The 22,860-nt window shown below is 39.5% G+C and overlaps 1 protein-coding gene across 1 annotated transcript; it reads right to left on the bottom strand.

Moving 5' to 3' along the window:
* Positions 1–9,116: 9,116 nt before the first annotated feature.
* ift57 (intraflagellar transport 57 homolog (Chlamydomonas)) lies at positions 9,117–22,304 on the bottom strand. Its single transcript, XM_059345336.1, has 11 exons — positions 21,779–22,304; positions 19,302–19,476; positions 16,984–17,102; positions 15,734–15,824; positions 15,304–15,372; positions 15,064–15,186; positions 12,341–12,412; positions 11,564–11,695; positions 11,306–11,368; positions 9,871–9,937; positions 9,117–9,776 (listed from the first exon to the last, which is right to left on the bottom strand). Exons 1-11 carry the CDS (start codon positions 21,931–21,933, stop codon positions 9,595–9,597), a joined length of 1,248 nt encoding a protein of 415 aa, XP_059201319.1. The 5' UTR covers positions 21,934–22,304; the 3' UTR covers positions 9,117–9,594.
* Between the last annotated feature and the right edge of the window lie 556 nt (positions 22,305–22,860).

Raw genomic sequence — 22,860 nt, 5'->3', positions numbered from 1 at the left:
CTCCGCAGCTGTCACTGAGCCTCGCTAAGTTATAAACCTCAGAGTTGTAGTTATGTTCCTGCATACTCAATAATAACTTTAACCATGGACTTTCATAAATAAACATTAAGCAGATAGGTAGAACAATAGCTATAGGCCTACACACACAAGGTAGTTATATTAAATCATCTACATATAAAACATTTAATCATTCCTTGTATGGTATATCAGTAATATTGCTATTGTAATGATAACAACAATAACACATAACATATATGTATTTATTTTCAATATAAATATCTGTCTCATGTTGCCTTTCTGTATATCCGTTCCGTGAGATATATATACATATGTGTGTGTGTGTGTGTGTGTGTGTGTATACATATATACATATGTACACTCCTCAAAAAAATAAAGGGAAAACTTAAACAACACAATGTAACTCCAAGTCAATCACACTTCTGTGAAATCAAACTGTCCACACTGATTGACAACCAATTTCACATACTGTTGTGCAAATGGAATAGACAACAGGTGGAAATGATAGGCAATTAGCAAGACACCCCAATAAAGGAATGGTTCTGCAGGTGGTGACCACAGACCACTTCTCAGTTCCTATGAGAGCTTTCTGCCTGATGTTTTGGTCACTTTTGAATGCTGGCGGTGCTTTCACTCTAGTGGTAGCATGAGACGGAGTCTACAAGCCACGCAAGTGGCTCAGGTAGTGCAGCTCATCCAGGATGGCACATCAATGCGAGCTGTGGCAAGAAGGTTTTCTGTGTCTGTCAGTGTAGTGTCCAGAGCATGGGGGCGCTACCAGGAGACAGGCCAGTACATGAGGAGAGGTGGAGGAGGCCGTAGGAGGGCAACAACCCAGCAGCAGGACCGCTACCTCTGCTACCTTTGTGCAAGGAGGAAGAGGAGGAGCACTGCCAGAGCCTTGCAGAATGACGTCCAGCAGGCCACAAATGTGCATGTGTCTGCTCAAACGGTCACAAACAGACTCCATGAGGGTGGTATGAGGGCCCCACGTCCACAGGTGGGGTTGTGCTTACAGCCCAACACCGTGCAGGACATTTGGCACTTACCAGAGAACACCAAGATTGGCAAATTCGCTGGCGCCCTGTGCTCTTCACAGATGAAAGCAGGTTCACACTGAGCACATGTGACAGACGTGACAGAGTCTGGAGACGCCGTGGAGAACGTTCTGCTGCCTGCAACATCCTCCAGCATGACCGCTTTGGCAGTGGGTCTGTAATGGTGTGGGGTGGCATTTCTTTGGGGGGCAGCACAGCCCTCCATGTGCTGGCCAGAGGTAGCCTGACTGCCAATAGGTACCCAGATGAGATCCTCAGACCCATTGTGAGACCATATGCTGGTGCGGTTGGCCCTGGGTTCCTCCTAATGAAAGACAATGCTAGACCTCATGTGGCTGGAGTGTGTCAGCAGTGCCTGCAAGACGAAGCCATTGATGCTATGGACTGGCCCGCCCGTTCCCCACACCTGAATCCAACTGAGCACATCAAATGATTCTTTTCTGTTGGTGTCAGATGAGTGACAGGAGGCCCAGTGTAACACAATGCAGAGCTGATACAGAAACACTCAATTCAGCAACAAATAAGTGAACTCAGTTAAAGAAATGACTTCACTCAGAATTAGGAGACAAGGAGCAGTGCTGCAGAGTGTTGCCATATTCATTGTGTGTAGTAAAGAAGGAATCACTCAGCAGAGCGTCACTGTGGTGAAGGTAAATATTAAAAAGTGTGCAGAAGTTATTGTCAGCACTTTAAATAAGAGCCAGCAGGTGGAGCCTGACACACACAGACACACATCACTGTTGTTATTATTGAAGCAGGTCAGTGAACGCACCTTGGCCTCTTCGAGCGAGGATTTGATCCCGTCTCTGTGTTGATGCATCTGGTCCACGTGGATCCTCCAGTCCTGCAGACCATCACACAGACCACAGACCGGTCACAAACAAGTCAAACTGAAGAAAACAACAGAGCATGCTGGGAAACTGCAGCTACTGTCTCAATTATTATTACTGTTATAACAACAATGATCTGCAGTAATACAGTAGTTGCAGTGGAAATTTTGAATGTTTTTATGATCACAGCTGATCCAGAAGACAATATTTCTTCACCACTTTTTTGCTTCTGGACCAAACCAACACATGTTAGACTGTCGCCAGTGAGACATTTCACGGAATATATGCAGAGAAATGTACTTATAGCTACATAATTTAAGTCAGTGTAATAAATTATCTTTGTGTGCACAAAACAGTATTTTTTTTTTTTAAAAAGCAACAAATGACAGAAAACTCCCTCTGTGATGAAGCTGTTCAGTGAGGAAAACTTCAAACATGAACTCTGCACTTTGTGGTGTTTCAGGAGAAAAACTGCATCAGTTATTTTCTCACATTAGTTTCACATTTTCTCTCTCAGCTTTTGATAAAAACCTGGAATGACAAGAAGAAAATACTTATTATTTTATGTTCATTCATCATGTAAAGCTTCAGTTTGGTCGAACATCCATTCAGTAAAGTATGTTCAATGACTCTTGTTTAGTGATTTAATTTACAGACTCACTTCATCCACACATTCAGTTTGTTTCAGCAGAATCTCAGCAATGTAAAAGAAAATAAGAATGATTTTATTTATCATAACTACAGTCATATCAGACATTTTGTTTGCCAAACATGCAATTTAAAAATACAAGATGTACAATAAAGGAGATCTGGTGCTTTCTTTCGGGGGACCCATGCAGTGGAAAAAAACAACAACAAATACATCAAATATTCCAAAAAAAAAAAAAAAAAACACATAATCCACAGAGACATGTATATTTACATGCAGAGAAATGTGACTTAAGATGACAGCACCTTAGTCACCTAAAGAAACTCTACTCATCAGTTGTGTAAATGTCTGAGTACAACTGATCATGTTTGATTGACAGCTGATCTCTGTGCAGAGAAGAAATGCCACAATAATCAGCTGTCAGCAACAAACATGGATACCTAATCAGTTTAGAGTAAAGAGTTAAAACACAGATTTAAACCCACTGTCCCTCATTTATCAAACAAACATACGACAGAAACTGGTCGTACGATCATTTCAAGGCAAGGCTCGGCATTTATCAATTTGGACGTGAGCGGAGGGTACGATCAGATCTCAAGTCTAGTCTGAGCTTGTGTAAAATTTGAGTCAGCCTGAAGTCCACACGTCTGAGTTGGAGAATTTTTATTAGACTATTGTATCGATGGCTGGAGTGGATAAAACTGTGGGGAGTTTTTTTTTAATGGTGAAAAACCAAAGCATGTTAGGGCTACATCATTTATCATTAGAAATAAATAAGCCCTGAAACCGTGAAATTCTTTAAACAGGCTACTAGCCGAGGCTATTAAATGTTTACCGTTATCGGGTAAACCATTATTTCACCACCGTTATCCGGCTCAGACACAGTGGGTTGTCAATGTCTCCTCCACCAGCTGTTCTGCCCAAATAGAAAATGTCCAATAAGCCACACATACCTCTGTTTGGGACAGAATTCTTACTTAATGTAAAGAAGTGAATAACATCTCTCCATTATACTAACAATACTTGCATATCTTATGCTTTATATATCACAATGTATAAATTAAATATTCCAACCTCACCGGGAGTTGGATTGTTCACTGCTATTCTCTTGACCATCCTCAGACTGTCAAAAACGTTGAAGTACTCAACCAAGTCAATACAGGCAGCAATCACTGGATGGTGAGATGAAAAATCTGAACAAACACGAAACTGGAAAGGCAGAAACTTTTTTTATTCAAAAACACAACCCATTCGTGTGAAGAAAGAACTCATCAATCAAAATCAAATCAAATCAAAATGACTTCATTTATCCCTGAGGTTAAATTCAGTTAGTCTGGTAGAATCTCTGTTAGAATGAGACAGCCTGATGTCTGTAGGAGAGAAGGATCTTGTGTATCTCTCCGTCCTGCAACAGAGAGAGAGGAGCCGTCCACTGCTGTTTTTTGCTCCATAAAGGTTTTGTGTAGCAGATGATCCAGGTATTTCAGGATGGCCTGGAACATGTTGACAGGTCATCTCTCCACCACCTCCTCCAGTGTGTCCAACCTGGCTCCAACCACAGAACCAGCTCTTTAGACCAGTCTGTTCAACCGCCTTCATCTCTTTGTCTGATGCTGCCTAGCAGACTTCTAAATCTCTCTGGAAAATCGAATCGCTGCCCTAGGAGAAAATGAGGATGAATACACCATATCGGTCAATGTCAACGACTTCAACAACAACATCATCACACCTATGGTCGAAGTGGTAGACAATTACATGGTTTCAGTGCAACACAAGAGCAAACTGCTTGATGAAACAAAGAATCTCATGCAAAAGCGCAAAGATCTGAAAATACCAACAACTGCTAGAGAAAAGATAGAAGCTGCAGAACTCAACAAAGTAATCTTCAAGACAAGACATGAGGAACCACAGAACCAGCATTATCCAGGAAGAAATTCAACAAGATTCAAATTGGCCAAAAAGAACCTCAGCAATGGGAGACTCCAGTTCACCGGAGTTCTTGAAGAAGATGGCTCTCTAACAACCGAATGGTCAACCGAACCAAAGAGTTCTATGAAAAACTATACTCATCCAACCAAGCAGAACCTCCCAACAAACCAGACACCTCAGAAGAGCTTCAGAACTTCCTAAAACTCGAACCTTGGGAAGTGGTGCTAACGGTCAAATATTCGAAAAATAGAAAAGCTCCAGGCACAGACAACGTCACCATCAATCTCATCAAGGCTGCAAGCAAGGAGGTTTACAGCAAACTTGACCACCTTTTCAACAGTTGGAATGAGGCAATCATCAACCTACTCTACAAAAAAAGCGACCGAAAGAACATCACAAACTACCGGCCGATTAGCCCGCCTAACAACATCGACCTCAATGAAAAACAACCTAAAGAATAGGCTGGATTTAGGAAAGGTTTCTCCACAATAGACCATCTCCATGTCGTCAATCAATTGATGAAAAATGTGCAGAATACAAAAATCCTCTGATTGTTGGTCTGGTCCACTACAACAAAGCCTTTGACTCTGTACCAGATGTGACTGCAGCACTCCAAGAACAAGGAGTTGAACACGTCTACATCCAATTCCTCGAACACATCTACCGTCACGCCAAGTCGTACATCAGACTACAGAAATATACAGAACCCTTCCAACTCCAAAAGGGTGTTAGACACCAGTTCTCCAAAGCTGTTCACCGCTTGTTTCAAAAAGGTCTTCCAAAACCTGCAAGGGGAACAGAGAGGCATCAACATAGATCGCAAATACCTAAGTCACTACAGGTTCGCTGACGACATCATCATCTTTTCAAACAACCCCAAAAAACTACAGCAGACTGGTGCCACCTGCCACTTTCGGGAATTCATTCACACACCGATGAATGCAGCATCAGGAGCAATTTGGGGTTCAGTACCTTGCTCAAGGATACTTCGTCATGTAGCTGCCATGGTCGGGGATCGAACCACCAAACTTGCGGTTACTGGGCGAACGCTCAACCAACTGAGCCACAGCCGCCCAAACTGAGTCACAGCCGCCCCATAAATGAGTACATCGACAATGACACTGCCTGCAAAGGGCAGGAGATCAGATGTAGAATAACAATTGGTTAGCAAGCCTTCAGAAGACCAAGTACAATCTTCAAAAACAAACACCTCAATCATCCACAAATGCCAAGTCTACAACCAATGCATCCTGCTGCGAGTCCCCTGCGGCTCAGAAACATGGAATTTAACCAATAAAACTAACATATAAACTAACAACAATGCAACAGGAACAGATCATGCTCGGCATCACATGGCGATATCAAGAAACAGCTGTATGGATCTGACAAACCAAAGTTAGAGACATTATGCAAACAGTCAGCAAACTCAAATGGAAATGGGAAGGCCACTGTTGGGAATTAAGGATGCCTCTTTTATGAATAAATGATACTTTGCATAGGGTGTGAAATATGTAAATAAAAGGGCGTTATCATAAACGCTATCCCTCCTATCAGGATATCAAATATGTAAGGGTGAACCTGAGCAACGCTTATTTGGATCTCACGGTTCAAAAGTGTGGTTAGATGGCTATCAGAATTATTAATAATTATCATAAATAATTATTAATTATAATAAATGCTATGACTTGATTTGCTCTAGGTCATAGCTCATTGGGGGCACCACTCTGTAAAACAGGTGAAGCTCATCACACAAAGGGTCATAAAATTCAAGCTGTGAAGCCAGGCCTGGCCTTTTGGCTGTGTGGGAGTTGTTACAAAACTGTCTTTAGAGGAAGAAGGTGGGGGCTGGTGAATCCAGGGTTCCCTCCTGGATGGAGGTTTTGCTGCTTCAACAAGCAGTGGAGAAAGAGACAGATCAGGAGACTCTGATCTGTTTTACCAGTGGACCACCTGCGGTGTCAAAGGTCCCTTTACCAATGAGGTTGCCTCTAGGTGTCGTAAATGCAAGGCACCCTGGGAAAAATGTTAAATGCTGTTGCATTTTCGTCCACAAATGAACTCAAGATTCTCACCTGTGGTTCAATCACAACACCACCTCGCGAGACGAACTGATAACCGTTGGATGACAAAGACCACCCAGTGGACGCCGAGGGGCTGTACACAAAACAAAGGTCGTCAAAAAAACAAGATGCCGAGACGACCTCAACAAAACTGAAAAATATTGGCAAAGAACAGCACAAGATCGGCAAAAGTGGCGAAACAGGGGAAGGCCTACGTCCAACTATTGACCTTTACAGGTTGAAATGATGATGACACTCTTGACCGCAGCACTGATTTCCTTCCTTTTCACTTTTTATGCTCCCAAACAAAACCAGTTGGTTCTGTTGCACCTGCAAATTCTTCTTCTTTTAGAATTACTTACTTTAAAACGTTGTTTACCTCCTGCAACCAAAATTCTGTAAAAACATTAAGTCTGTGCTCCAAATTTATAATATTCCCTGAACTTGCTTGAGTAAATAACTAAACTTAGTAAATAAATATTTTTATTTCATAAACCCCCGTTGCTGCATATTTCTGTACCTGCTTGAAATGTCTGTTTCACTCCTCCGTGTTATTTGTAAAGGTGCTAAAAAAAGCTGACTTAAAAAAAGAAAAAACCCTCCTTTCCTTCAATATCGTATACTATCAGGACAAGGCCTCTGAACCCAGTCTATAATTGTTAGGATGTATTTTTAGTGCTTCTGCTCGGCATCCATATTCATAGGCTCAGTGTAAACTTGATACTTAGGTATGTGGTATTTCAAGAATAGACCTTGTGTCTGCACTGACTAGTTTGGCCATATAAGATGACCTCAACTGACTAGACATATATTGTATGTTACATCTGTGTGACAAGTTGACCATGTATGTACAATGTTCAGCAACCTGCAGTGTCTGAAAAATATCTGGCACAAAGCCACTGCAATATAAAATACTCCACTTCTGTAATCCTTTCCATTAATTTCTGTAAGCATGTCAGAGGTGGATCCGCTGGCGTGATGGAATAAGTGCGCATTGAATACTGGGCCTGGATGCGGCAGCGGGCCACTTTTTAATTTCTTTTCGAAAATGTGTGTGATTGTGCGTGCATGTGGACCTGAGAGAGGGGCAACAGCTGGAACCCTCTGCCTCGGTTTGCTCTGGCACGGTCCATTGCACCTGGGAGACAGGGGTGTGGTGGGTCCCTTGGTGCACGCTCAAAAGCTGAACAGGTGGAGCTGGTGAACGGGAAACAGCCAGCTGCATCACCGATGGAGAAAGGGGTAGTTAGGCTGCTCTCTTCTTCCTGGCCTGGTTGAAGACAAGGCTGTGCCGGCAGAGCTGCAACAGCGGCCGCGGATTTCTTGGGCCAGCCGGCCGGGCCGGGCGGGGGTGAACTGGGGCTTCAACTGTTTTGGTACTTTAAACTGCGAACTCTGGGAAGCCGCCTGCTAGAAGCTTTTATCCTGCGCAGGTGGAGAAGGAGCTGGGGGATTTCGAGGAAGGCAAGGCCGAAGAGCTTCATCCTCGTTTTTGGCTTCACACAGCCGGTGCATCGAGTCCAACATGGAGACAAAAATCCCCTCCAGGACGATGGGCACGTCCAGGATGTCATCCCTCTCTCTGTCTGACAGGCTGGCAAGGTTGAGCCCCCTCGCTCGTTACTGCAGAACCACAGTCCCCAGCACTTTTCCCGTGGCCTGGACCGTGCAGCGTTGGATGCGGAGGTCGGTGATGAGCGGTATCTCCTCCCACGTAGCTGGGTCCTGAGTTTGCACAAAACCCCCCCCATAACTCAACCTGATAAGCCGTGAGCAGGGAGAGGACATTGATCGCTCTGGGCGAAAGCGACACCGCCTTGTACGCCTTTTCAGTTAGGGCTGACTGAAAATGGTCAGATTTGGACCGCAAGCTGGGGCACCTGGAGGACACCGCTGACAGTTGGCTTGGGTGAAGGTGCGCTGCAACAAGGGGCTCCATCGGAGCTCTCCATTGCCTCACAGTCGAGGGACGAGGCCCCGGGAATCGGGCTCCTGCTGCTGTAAGGGCGGTCTCTCCACGAGCGCCCCACCTCATCCAGCAGCTATTGGAAGACAGGGATAAGTTGCTTCTTGGCCACACTCTTGGCCATTTCTTCCCCTCGTAGCGGGATCTGAAGGTCTCAGCTACGACAGCGAGCCAGGGGATGGCCAGCCGGGCAGCAGCGCATTTGCACACATCGAGCATGTCCGAGTTGGGAGAGGAGAAGCTGGTGTGCTGCTTTCATCTCCATCCCAAGAGGCGACGGAGTCCCCAACTGCAGGAATTCAATGCAGGAAGACTTATGGACACTTCACTGATCCTTTGGCAGCTTCAAACACCAGTGAAGAGAATTTTAAACATTTGGAATATCACAATGTGTCAGTTTGTTCACAGGAGTCAAACCCTGGAACAAAGATGCTGCATTCAGGTCACAGGGAAAAGATGGGAGATTCATCTCTCAGGTTGGAAGCAGAATTTGGTAATGTGAGATTTGAGGCTAAAAGTTAAAATGTGTCAGACTTCTCTGATTCTTATAAAACAACATGGTAATATTTGGAACCATGTGGAAATTAATAATAACTCATTTCATGATTTGGTGATATATTCCATTTATTTCTGAAGTTAAAATATCTCACTACTCTGTGGTAGTTTCACTTTAAGGTTTTCCACAAACATTAATAATGCCATATATACATAATATACATATTTAAAATATTAAATATTTAAAACTTAAATGAGACCCGATCAAGTTCAGGAAAAAATAATGCATGGGGGGCGACATCTATTGGTCATTTCTGCTCAAAAGGACGAAATGTTTTAAGAAATTCACAAAATGATCACCTGCTTCAAAATGTATTTTATGTCTGTATAAACAAAATAAGATACTTAACACTATTATTAAGACATGAGGGCAACAAATAAATGAGTTAAGTGGATTCACTGAGACTTCTGAAGAAACAAAAGGAGCCAAATAAAATTGATATAATTAAGTTTTGAAGGCTCAGCGCTCTGAGTTGACATGATGAAACGCGTTTTTGTTTTAGTCCAGGTGCCCGGCGTGGAGCTGAGCCTAAGAGAAGGGCCCGGCGGCGGGCTCGGGGATGTTGGTGGCGTGCATGTCTCGCGTCATGTTGGACTTCTCTTTGAGTTTAGCCTGCAGCAGCGTGTGCTCCACGACACCGATCCTCACGTCCATCTGAACGATCTCCTGCTTCAACTTGGTCAAACTCTGCTTGATCTTCACCACCGGAGCTGAAGGACAAAAGCAGACAGATGGTCACCAACAAATACAGACACTTGATCTCTTCAAGCTAAACTGAGACGGAGATTCAGTCATCAGTGTCACCTCCATCAGACATGCTGCTGCCTTTCTCCTCCATCTCCTGCTTCACCTTCTCCAGATCCTCACTGATCTGAAACACAAAGAAAAGCTCACAAACTGTCTGCAGGTAAGAATTCAGAGCATATACATAATATACATATTTAAAATATTAAATATTTAAAACTTAAATGAGACCTGATCAAGTTCAGGAACAAATGATGCGTGGGGGCGACATCTATTGGTCAAAAGGACTAAATGTTTTAAGAAATTCACAAAATTATCACCTGCTTCAAAATGTTTTTTATGTCTGTATGAACAAAATAACATACTTAACACTATTAATAAGACATGAGGGCAACTAATAAATGAGTTAAGTGGATTCACTGAGACCTCTGCAGATACGAAAAGAGCCAAATAAAGTTTGGAAAAAGGATGAAATCCAGCCAGTTTTGATGATTTAAAAGATCCCGACTGCCTAAAGACACATTTTCCTGCTGATGACTCTGATTCTTAAACAGCATTAATTCACTGATTGTTTGCCCCCATTTAGTTTTCCTCCTTTTACATGTTTTAACTGTTCTCATGATTTATTATGTTCACTGATTGTGTACAGAAAAAAACATCTGTGATGCTTCAGCCTTCATTATTACTGAAAAACAAAAAGTTGAATTTCTCTGATAAATAATGTGCGAATGTCTCCGATAATAATTTATATCTAAACAGTTTTCCAAGTGCCCATAAGTGTCCTGAATGTTGTAAAAACAGTTTTCTCCACACATTTTACATATTGAAGTATTGTCATGTTTCCAGCCTCTCCTGTCCTCTCCTCTCTGCTCTGTGTAAACAGATTTTCAGTGAATATTTGTCAGTGTTGCTGAGGAGCAGAATTTAATGTTTTTAACAGGATCTGGTTAGTGCAAATGCTTTATTTTTGGACACGTTTTAAATGACATGTAGAATAAAGAGATTCCAACAGAAATATCAACAGTATAAGCTTTTTGGTCACTTTTATTTTTGTTTCACATAAATGCTGTATTTTTGGCGATCTTTTAAAGAAAACAAACCTTTCAAATTGTGGGTTCAGAGGGATAAAGGATCAACTTTTCTTTTAGCTAATTATGAGATATAACTTACTATAATCTATCATCATATTAGCAGGATAACTGAATAAAAATGTGTTTGTCATCTTTTTTTGTGTTGTGTTTACGTCCATCACTGATTGAACCATAACATTTAATGCATACAAGCTAAAGTGAATGAACATTTACGAGTACTAGTACAAATTTGAGGTAGTTTGGTACTTCAGGAGGTTTCCCTGTCGACTGAGAACAGATAAGAAGGTCGAAAATAACAGGAAACTCAAAGACAGAGTTTTCTCAGCTGCTGAAGCTCTCGGAGATCTTTCTCCACAAGGACTCGACAGTAGAGGGATATGAAAATGTGTGATGCGTTTACTGACCTCTGCCAGGACTCTGGTCCTCTCAGTCACTCCTCCACTGGCCTGCTGGTAGTGCTCCTTTGCCTGGTGGAGAACACAGGCTTCATTTCTTTCTCAAACGGCAAATTATTCATTATTTCAAGAGAGAAAGAGCCACAGTTTGAAATGTAAATCTGGATATTTATTTCCTGTTTTCTCTCATTCCTAAAACCTCCAATCCATGAGATGAACTTTGTGTTTCCATATGCTGTGGATCTTGTCGGCAGTTTGGTAGTTTACCTCGCTGAGTTTGGCCTGGGCGCTGCGGTACTCCTGGATCAGATGCTCCAGCTGGTTGTTGATGTATTTCTCTCTGCTGCTAACCTTCTCAAGAGTCTTCCCAATGTCCTCCTGCAGTTTGTCCAGGTAGCTCTGCAGAGACACGAGAGGACACAGCACAGAACTGCACATTATAAAGCATCTTTTCATGAGAATCCTGCATTCGGTTTTCACCTTCAGTCCATCATCTTCTCTCTATGTGGACATTATTTCTGTATCCCAGGAGAGAAAAGGGTTCTTCAGTAAAAACAAGGAGTTTCTGAGGGATTATGTCCAGAAATTATTATTTTCTGTTGGTGTCAGATGAGTGACAGAAGGCCCAGTGTAACACAATGCTGATACAGAAACACTCAATTCAGCAACAAATAAGTGAACTCAGTTAAAGAAATGGCTTCACTCAGAATTAGTTCATAATCTTCAGCTTCTTAATATTAAAGGATATCAGAATTATGCTTGTAAACCTTCTGGCTGAGGAGATATTCCTGATTAATTCCAGGTATGTTACTTTAAGTGGAGATTACAGTGTTTCACAAGAAGCAGTGCTGCAGAGTGTTGCCATATTCATTGTGTGTGTAGTAAAGAAGGAATCACTCAGCAGAGCGTCACTGTGGTGAAGGTAAATATTAAAAAGTGTGCAGAAGTTATTGTCAGCACTTTAAATAAGAGCCAGCAGGTGGAGCCTGACACACACAGACACACATCACTGTTGTTATTATTGAAGCAGGTCAGTGAACGCACCTTGGCCTCTTTGAGCGAGGATTTGATCCCGTCTCTGTGTTGATGCATCTGGTCCACGTGGATCCTCCAGTCCTGCAGACCATCACACAGACCACAGACCGGTCACAAACAAGTCAAACTGAAGAAAACAACAGAGCATGCTGGGAAACTGCAGCTACTGTCTCAATTAATAACAATCATTTGCAATAATACAGTAGTTGCAGTGGAAGTTTTGCATGTTTTCATAATCACAGCTGATCCAGAAGACAATATTTTATCATCACATTTTTCTTTGTGACAAAACCAACAGACAGATGTAAATGGTCCTGCACTAGTCACTTTGCGACGACTCAAAGTGCTTCACACGAGAGACTGCGCTCATTCACCCATTCACACTCACATTCACACTACACGGTGCCACCTGCCACCATAGGGAATTCATTCACACACCAATTAACGCAGCATCGGGAGCAATTTGGGGTTCAGTATCTTGCCCGAGGATACTTCGACATGCAGGATCGATCCACTGACCTTCTGCTGGTGGGCGACCGCTTTATCAAGATTTCAGACTGTTGCCTTCAGGGACCAGTGAGCCGTTCAATTTAAGTGAGGCTTTAAATGAGTGTAATAAATTATCTTTGTGCTCACAGAAAATGTTTTTTTTAAAGCAACAAGTGCCCTCTGTGATGAAGCTGTCATGAACATGAACTCTGTACTGCATCAGTTATTCTCTCACATTAGTTTCACATTTTCTCTCCCAGCTTTGGATAAAAACCTGGAATAACAAGAAGAAAATACTTGTTTTTTTCTGTTTATTCATCATGTAAAGCTTCAGTTTGGTCACACATCCCATCAGTAAAGTCTGTTAAATCATTTTTGTTTGTTTTTTTAATGTACAGACTCACTCCTCAATCCACACAATCACATATAACTACAGTTATACAATACCTCATAACAACAAAAACATTTGGTGTGACAAACATCCATCCATTATTGTTAACCGATTATCCGCACTCGGGTTGCGGGAGCCTATCCCAGCTGACATTGGGCGAGGGTACACCCTGGACAGATCGCCAGACTATCGCAGGGCTGACATATAGATATAGAGACAGACAACTATGCTTTCATTCACACCTACGGGCAATTAAGAGTCACCAATTAAACCTAAGACTGACTAAGACTAAGACTAAGACAATTAGTCACACTAAATTCCCAGCCAAAACAGACTGTAGTGAGCCTGAACTTTAGGAACTGGCAGCACAAGCTTATTGGTCACTAATAAAACAAAACAAATTCAAAATATTCAAACATTCAAAATGTTCAAATAAATATCAAACATGATAATAAGGTCAGACTACAGCCTAAATAAACAAATGCAAACTATATAAAATGTTAGTGCATTGTAAGCGCTCATTTTCTCACTTTGTTTCTCTTGATTTGATTGATTGAATTCCTCTGTATTTTTATTGTAAGTTTAAAAAAGATGTCCTCACTAAAACATGCAGTTAAAGTGAGCCGAGGAGCTTTAACCTCCACTTCATCCCTGGTTAGCAGGATGAAGGCGCCCTCTTGTGTTGTGCATCGGTTTTTCTCATTTCTCAACTGGGATGTTCACTGCAGGAAGAAATGTTCAACTTCACTGTCTTTGGCAGCTTCACACTATTTGGGAATTTTGTGTTTGATGTTATACGGTAATTTGTCTCAGTCTTCTTGAATCCTTTTTAACATAAATCACCTCAATCGGAGGTAAATATATGCCAAAAAAGGGTCATTATTAACATTAGCTAACTAGAATCATAATATAACTAGCTGATATCTTCTGATAAATATTGACTAAAGCTGGCTACATTAAAGACTTGCGATAATTCTTGCAATGCATTAAAATATAAAGAAAAATACCTTTCATCATCTTAACAGTGCATGTACAGGGAAGACTGAAAATGAATGCTGTTCAATGCAGGAACTTTCCAATGTTTCCAAGTTTCTGTTCCTCAAAGACAAGCAATGCTTCCACTTTTTCTGGTTGCATCAAAAGTCTTTGGGTCATTTAATACACTTACACATGAGGCCAAAGGTCAAAAATTAGAAAAACGACCTAAAACTGCGCCTGCATCAGGTGCAGAGCAAGGTGATGATAGTTTTGGATTTTTCATTAGTTTTGTTGTGAATTTTTTTTTCTCAAATTCAGTTAGTTTTAATGAATTTTTAGAGTGAGTTTGCTAGTTTTGATTAGTTTTTAATTTTAATATACTTTTAATTAAATATATTTAATATATTTATAATTTAAAATACTTAGTTTTAGTTTTTATTATTTTCTTTTGTAATGGGGTATTTGTTGGGTGCCAGATTCAATAAGGTCACAATAAATGTTGCCTTTATTTCCTTTGTCTGATCCATCTCAGCCCCAATAAGTTTATTAAGTCATAAAACCAGATAGATGAAATAGATTTCATATCAACCAAAAAGGTTTATGTATGAAAAAAAGTTGACAAAGACGACAACGAAGGACATTTTCACTATAATTTTAGTTAGCTTGTAACCTCACGATACAGTTTCAGTTAGTTATCGTTTTTTTTTTTTTTAACTCTTTTACACTTTTATTTTTATTTCAGTTAACAAAAATGTGTTTTCAATTCTAGTTTTTGTTAGTTTTCGTTAACTATAATAACCTTGGTGCAGAGTGAAGTGGGCTCAGAGAAGAGAATCAACTTTGAGATAATGGTGGTGTTTAGGTGAGTGTGTACCTTGTTGTCTGTCCTGATGGTGACTTTGAGTTGTGGCAGGACTCTCTCCACCTCCAGGTTCCACTCTGCTGCATCGACCGTCGACTCCAGAATCTCTTCAGGTTTTGAAGACGGTTCTGCCTCCTGTTAAAGAACAAACAACAAAGACCTGTTTCATTATCAAGTGTTGCAGGATTCAAAATCACAGACCTGAAGTTATCAGATAGTCTTTGAATGCATCGCATATTCAGGTGAACTCACGGTGTGAGTGGTTCGTAACTTCAGAGCCTCCAGGTCCATCACGTTCTCCTCCTCATCATCAGGCTCCTCCTGAGATTACACACAACACATAAAAATGCACTTTACTCTTCAGCTCAGACAAACAAAAACAACAAACAACAAAAACTGTGTTAAAGTGACTGTCTGTAATTGAAAACAGGCAGCAAATACTTTTTTAGAACTTTTTTTATGATCTTTTTAATGATTCTACCCAATTTAAATTATTCATCTGCTTCATTTTAAACTGTATTCAGATAAAGCTTTTGCACAGCTGATTAGGACATTTAGTTTAATTTGCTCTGGTTCAAGATCAAACATTCCACAAAATCTTGTGTCTGTGAATCCAACTTCTTACACACATACTTGCATACTAAAGCTGCTGGTTGCAGTTAATAAAGCAGTAAACACCTACAATCATCTCCTCCTCAACTTTGCTGAGTGTCAGCTCTGCGTCGTCCTCTATCACTGACTCTTCTTCTGTGGTTTCTGTTGGGTAGTTTGGTCTGGAGGAAAGAAAGGGGACAGGAAGTCAAAAGACAACATCATAATCATCTTTTCTTGGACTAAAACACAGATTAACCCTTGTGTACTCCTCTCGTCGACTATACACCGATCCTTTTTTTCACCTTTTAAGGCAACTCATGACCAAAAAAATTGATTAAACTAACCCCTGAGGACCATGACTGTGATTCTTTTTTTATTTTTATTTTGGCTGACCATCCAAAAATGAACAATGCTTTCAAAACATAAGTATCACTGAAAGTTGACATAACCTACTATGTACATTCCCATCAAGAAATTATTATTTCACTATACCTATTGGAGAAAAAAAAAATCAGCTTTTATTACTTTTTTTTTCTCTTGAAATGAGGCCTAATTTTGTATATTTGACAAAAATTGACAAATAATAATGATATATACGAAAAAAAATATATAAATGTGTTGGTCATGAGTTGACTTAAAATGTGAAAAAAAAGTTGGTAATAATTTATTTCTACATGTCCTAAAACCAGTCTAATGTCATGGGGTTCTTTTTGAACCCTGAGGGGCGCAGGTGCTATAAAAATGTATAAACCACAAAATGTATATTATCTATAAAGGATGCAGATGAGCACATATGCTGAAAATTTCAAGCAATTCTATGAAAGTTAACCTATATTAATCATATGTTGAAAATGATTTGGGGTCAAAAAGGAGCCCAAGAGTACATGAGGGTTAAGAGGAAGATATTCACTGTGATTTACACAGATAATCTGCATGCCCCTGCTGTCTTCACTATGTGACCCTGTAGTAGTTTTTGACCACTCGTCGTAATATGAGGCCGGCTATGAGTTGGTCCCAATGACAAAATGCACCAGCAAAGACAGGTAGGAAGACTGTTAGCTAGTAAATATGACTGTGTTTTGGCAAGTAGCACAAAATGTAGATATAACTGTGTTTACAAGGAAACTCCACAGGGCACCTTTAAGATTCATCTTACAGCTAAATATCAGACTGTGACCTGAAAATGTCCAAATCAAACTCTGAAGACTTTAAAGGAGCCCTGCAGGTGAGAAAAAAAAAAGCTGCAGAAGTACAAAAGAAAGAATGAGAGCTAAGGAGTGAGCCAGGAAACATGTGAATTGTTTTAGAGAGGTAAGTGGAGGAGGAATGTTTAAATACCTTTTGAAGGAGAACCCCCTCCTCCTCAGAGCCTCTTCAGCCAGCCGGTCCAACACGAAGCAGACGTATTCACCTGAACCTGACTTCAGTTTGGAGGGCGGGAAGTCCACCTTAACACCCTGACAGACACAGAGATGAGTCCAATGAGTCCCTGACACTCTCAAATCTCTTAGTTCTACTGTATAAAGCAGCCAACAATGAGGAGTCTGAGTCAACCCAGTTTGAGGTCAGGATCAAAAGCGCTCTGAAATATTTTATTCATCAGTACTTATTTCACTCATCTGTGAATCTCTGATCTTATTCACTATTCATACAGAGTGTCTGCAAGTTTCATTAAGGATAAATGGGAGACTGTTGAACTTTTTAAGACCTTTATCAGACTGGGCTATAAGAAGCAGAGACTCAAGTTAATTATACAAGTGAAATGTAAAAAAATCAAATGTAAGCTGTCAGAAGTGGTGTCCGTGCTAATATTTGAGTTTAAGATTATGTGATCATTACATTTACAGGTTGTCCGCATACTTATGTTAAAATAATCTGTTATTCTGTTTCTTTTTCTCTCTTTTTCTGTCTCTGTTGTCCGTCTTTGTGTGGTGAAGGTCACTATGCATGTGTAGTTCACTAACCTTGTTTGTGCTATCTCTCTCTATGCAATTATGGATTAATCATACAAAATGCTTCTGATACAATGATTATGTTTGTGTGTTAATATTGGTTTAGAAACTGATTACTTTAAATACATATATTCCATTTGCTTAAACTGATTAAGATTCTATAATCACAAAGAATATATTGTATGTTTCATATTTTAGATTTTAGATTCCATGTATACATTACAAAATCTGTGTCTCCAGTTGTATCTCTGTAGGTCATAACAAGGCAGAATGTGTCTTAACAAGTTTGATAGCAGGTCAGGACACGGACATGGTGTGCTGGGCAGAGAAGATTGCTGCCCGATGACATGACGTGTCCCTGTATTGATTAAAACTGACGAATCAACGGATCAAGAGGGTGGCACTTCCTGGAAGAAATCTACCTTCATGATTAGTAAACCATTGTTAGGATATAATAAGGGGTTCGAGGGAAATGAGACTGGTCCAAACATCATGACCTGTAACTGTACATTTCTTGACGTATTGTAATAAAATGAAGTTAAACTGAGAACTGGGTCGTCTCCTGCTCATCATTTCATTTCATTTTTTCGTTTATTTAACAGGGACAGTGCATGGCTCTCAGCCGTACCAGAATTAGCTACGAGCTAAATTTCATCTGTAGTCCCTGGGCAGGAACAAATAATATAAATCTAACAAACAAACAAGCCTTTCAAACAGCAACAACAAAGTTTCACACTCTTAAAACAGAATATAACACATAACAACTGCAAAAGTAATGCCACAGTATCAAGACACAACACAAAACAATGTTAAAATACAACACTCAAGAGATTGCAAAATAGTGAACTAATGTTTGAGTTTATAGTTGGTGGGTGATTGAGTGGATTTAAGCCATGATTTTATTTTAGATTTAAAACCAACGAATGTGCTGATGTCTCTGATCTCATTTGGTACTGAGTTCCAATAATTAGTGGCTCTTATAGAAAAAGCTGATCTGCCAAATTCATTGCATCTGCGCTGTACTGCACAGTGAGCTCTACTGGTCATCCTAGTGGTTCTCCTGTTGTCTGGGCGCAGTGATATAAACTCCTTTAACGGAGGAGCAGCCAGATTATGAATCACCCTATACACTAAGCTAACATCGGCAAGACAAACAAAATTTTCAAAAGTCAAGAGTTTGTGCTTTTGAATGATATTGCAGTGATGATGACTTGATAGCTTTTTGTCTAATACCTTGAGAGTTTGTTTATAGAGCGTTTGTAGTGGAGCAAGTGTTGTTTTTCCAGTTTGTGACCAACTTGTGATGCAGTATGCAACATGTGAAAAAATCATGTTGCATACTGCATCATCATTCCCCATCAAACGATCTGCGCAGAGAAATAGGTGAGGATTTTCTGTTGGTGTCAGATAATTTAATCTTAAAGGTCTCCTCAATGCATTTCTCTAACACTTAGACTTATGAAAGCACTAACATGCCAGTCAAGTTTAAACAAAGGTAGAAAATTAGAAATGTACGCCTGTCACAATAAATGTTTGATTGAAGAAAACACAGCATTTGTACAACCTCCAAACCTGAATCCAGCACCTTAAAATATAATTTAACTGCACTCAGACCCTTGTAACCTTGACTGTAAATAATATTAATAAAAGCAGCAGCATTTTAACTGTCACAACACACAGATCTCAGAGTTAAGCGTGACTTACGAAAGCCCTGAGCTCTGCCAGGATGTTGGACACGGTGGCGTTGGGCTCGTCGTACTCCTGAGGCTCGGTGAACGGGCGCCCTGCCTCGTTGATGAGCCACGCCGCGATGATGGTGAACATGTAGAACTGCTCGCCCGGGTTGAACGCCAGATATGGACTGGAGACGAAGTAATGTCTGATGGAGGTAAGACACGGGGGAGATCAGAATACTTTGAGCTTTAAAATAATAGTTTTTTAATTATTTTACTCTTATGTTTAATTATAGTAAAAAGAAAAGAACATTGCTAATTTATAATGCACAATGACCCATTTCAGAAAAAATATGTATGGATGATAGTCATGAACATGGTACAACTCATCGTAAAAATCCAAGAGCATTGAATATGTATTTTATTTGATCCTTTATAACATATGCAATCTAAAATCACTGTTTAATATGAATTTATAATCTTTTTTAAAAAAAAGGTAATGTATTTTCCGACATTTTTAGAGACTGTGAGCAAAATTCATTACCGTAACACATTTTCACCAAAATGTGTTTAATTAAAACATACACATATTTTAATGCAAACAACTCAATCATTACCGTAACATCTAACCATTTTTTCTCATCAATTTTCACTCAGATTTTGTTCTTTATACATTGTTAAAACCCATTATGTTTGATTATATTCTGTTAAATTATACATTTTTAAACAAATGTATTTTTATTTATATATATATATATATATATATATATTTTTTAAGTTTATTAAATATTTATTGTATATAAGTGTGGGGAAACCATGACATTTTATCTGGACGCATTACGGTAATGAATTTGTTAAGATGCATTTATTAAAAATGTTTAAAAATATAGAAAATATTATTTTAACACAAAACAATGAATTGTGCCTCATTATGGCGATATTGTTCATTCATATAAAAGTGAAATATATTTAGTTTAACAAAGTATGTCCTTATAATCTTCACAGACATAGCTTAGACTGGCTTCATGAGAATGACCCGTATGGACTATATTTTGGGATTATAATATTTAATGCATTAATGTTGCAATGCAGCTGGTAAATATGGAGTTAATTTTACTACTTTATATACAAAGGATATCAATATATAAAAATATATCATCATGTCTAAGTAGATTTCTATCTTGGATTAAAAATTCTAAATCTGTACAAAAATGGCATTCAAAATGTAGTGGAGACAAAGTATCATAATATGGAATAAAAAAATTATATTTTCCTCAGAAAACCATGAATGTATATTTTCTTCAAACAATCACCAAAAATACACACTTTATCGTAGAAGAAACTGTAAAAACAGGCATTATTGGGGGGATTTGAACTTTGAGGGTTCCTCAAAAGATGGTGAAAGTTTCTGTTAGAACAAGCAACCAAAATTAAGCTTAAAATTGTGACATTTCTGTGAAATGCTTTGTTCTACACGTCTTATTTTAAATACTGCCATAAAAAAGCGTTTGTACTGACCAGATCCTGTTAAAAACATTTAAATGTCTGCTTCTCAGTGACACTGTGAAGACATGATTGATTCTGCTGAACGGTCATGTGACAAATATTCACTGGAAAAGGCTGGAAACATGCCAATACTTCAATACATACAATATATGTGGAGCCGAAAACATTTGTGACACTTGTGGGCACTTTGATAAATGGGGGAGGTTCAGAGGGTTAATATAGTGTGGGGCAAATTCAGCTTTCAAATATTTTCAAAATCACAGTTGCAATCAATGTCTGGCAAACGTTTTACCTCATCAATGAACAGCTGCTTGTGATTATTTCAGGTGAAATAACAGTAAAAGTAAACAGTATCTAGTTCAGCTTGGAATATCTGGCCCAAAGGAAAAATGAGTTGCCCAGTCTCTTCTCTGAGATCAGTTTGAGCTTCTAATATTCGTATCATTCCTTCCTGAATGACTTCTCCTAAGGGACCCTTAGGAGCAAGAGATTACCTAAAAAGAGACAAGACATCACTAAGACAAAGGAGGTTGAGTTGTGAAAACCATTTGAGCAAAACTTGAGAAGTGGGATCAACTGAGGAGATCTCATAGTTGTATGCCCCTGATCTCAATTATGTCTCATTTCAATTCTCCTTCAAAATCACAGAGACGTATTGCTCGAATGGTTTTCTCAACTCAACCTACTTTGTCTTAGTGTCTTATTTCTTTTTAGCATATCTTTTGCTCCTAAGGGGCCCTTAGGACAGTGGCTTCCAAACTTTTTTCTGCTGGGCCCCACTTTTGTAAATAAAAAACTGTCAACTGCCCCCCAGTTTGAAAACCACTGCCTTCTGAGAAGTAATTCAGAAACAAATGATCACAGAATGATAGGAATATGAGAAGCCCAAACTGATCTCAGAGATTGAAGGACTTTGAGGAACAACGTTGCTATACAATCATGAATTAAACCTTAGATGTTTAACTATTGATTTCAATGTGGAACCATGAAGTTAATTCTCACCTGGACATATTTTTCATGTTGTGTTTCGCCAGAACTTCCTCCTCATAATTCAACACCTTCAGTTTCTCCAGTAAACACTCCATCACCACAAACACCTGGTGAGCCGCTCCGGGGCCGCGCTCCTCTTCATCTCCTCGTCTACCGTCATCCGCCATTATCTGTTTGTTTACACAACTAAATGTTTCTATAACAAAACACCAGATCAACTTGTTGGACTCATTTAGCCACTTAGCATGTGTTAGCCTGCTAGCTCCGCGCTGGGTTGTTTGGCTTCCTCTCCGTTGTCAGGCAACCAAGAGCTAACGCTAGCTGGCTATGTGGCTAACGTTAACTTCCGGCGAAATCATATTTAAAGCTTCAAATTTCAGACTCGTCGTTTATCTTAGTCAGAGCTATAATCACTTTAAAGGATATCTACAGGTCATAAACTGCTTAAAATGCGACAATAAAGTGGAGCCTGTAGCACATAAATCATCTAACGCGACTCGCTAGCTGTTAGCACTGTTAGCTATATTCTCAACCACGACTGTTTCCGTTGTGCCCTTCGAAATAATAGCCTTCCGTTGGTTTCTTTGCTGTCAGTGCTTTCAAAATAAAAGTTAATCAACAATACTGATTTCAAAAAGTGGAATTATTTCTGTTGCTAGGTGAAAATTCCACATACAAAGATGATAATTTATCACCATAAATCATTTAGTATCAGGTGTAAGAATAAAATGATTGTCACTTGTCAAAAAACATAATTATTAGGCTAATGATAGCCCATATTTATCAATAAAGGTATAGTTGTAATAAAGAAGAACTACTATACTGCCCCACAAAGCCTAACCGCAGTAACTAAATTTTTGGTCAGAATTGAATTATAACTAAAATTGAACTCCTTGATGTCTGTTTTATCTTGTGACAAAGTTTTAGATTTCAATTTTGCTTTATTTCAGAGAAATAATTATATAAAAACCACAAAATCCAACTCAAAACCAGGCAGTAATTGCACTTACCACGGTCTGCTTTGGATATATATCCTAATTTAAACATAAAAATAATAGAAATTATACGTTTATTTGAAAGGGAAATTATTATCT

The sequence above is a fragment of the Centropristis striata genome, chromosome 11, assembly GCF_030273125.1.
Source record: "Centropristis striata isolate RG_2023a ecotype Rhode Island chromosome 11, C.striata_1.0, whole genome shotgun sequence".
Classification (NCBI taxonomy): Eukaryota; Metazoa; Chordata; class Actinopteri; order Perciformes; family Serranidae; genus Centropristis; species Centropristis striata.
The sequence above is the reverse complement of the archived record's forward strand: the minus strand, read 5'-3'. Positions and strand labels throughout refer to the sequence as shown.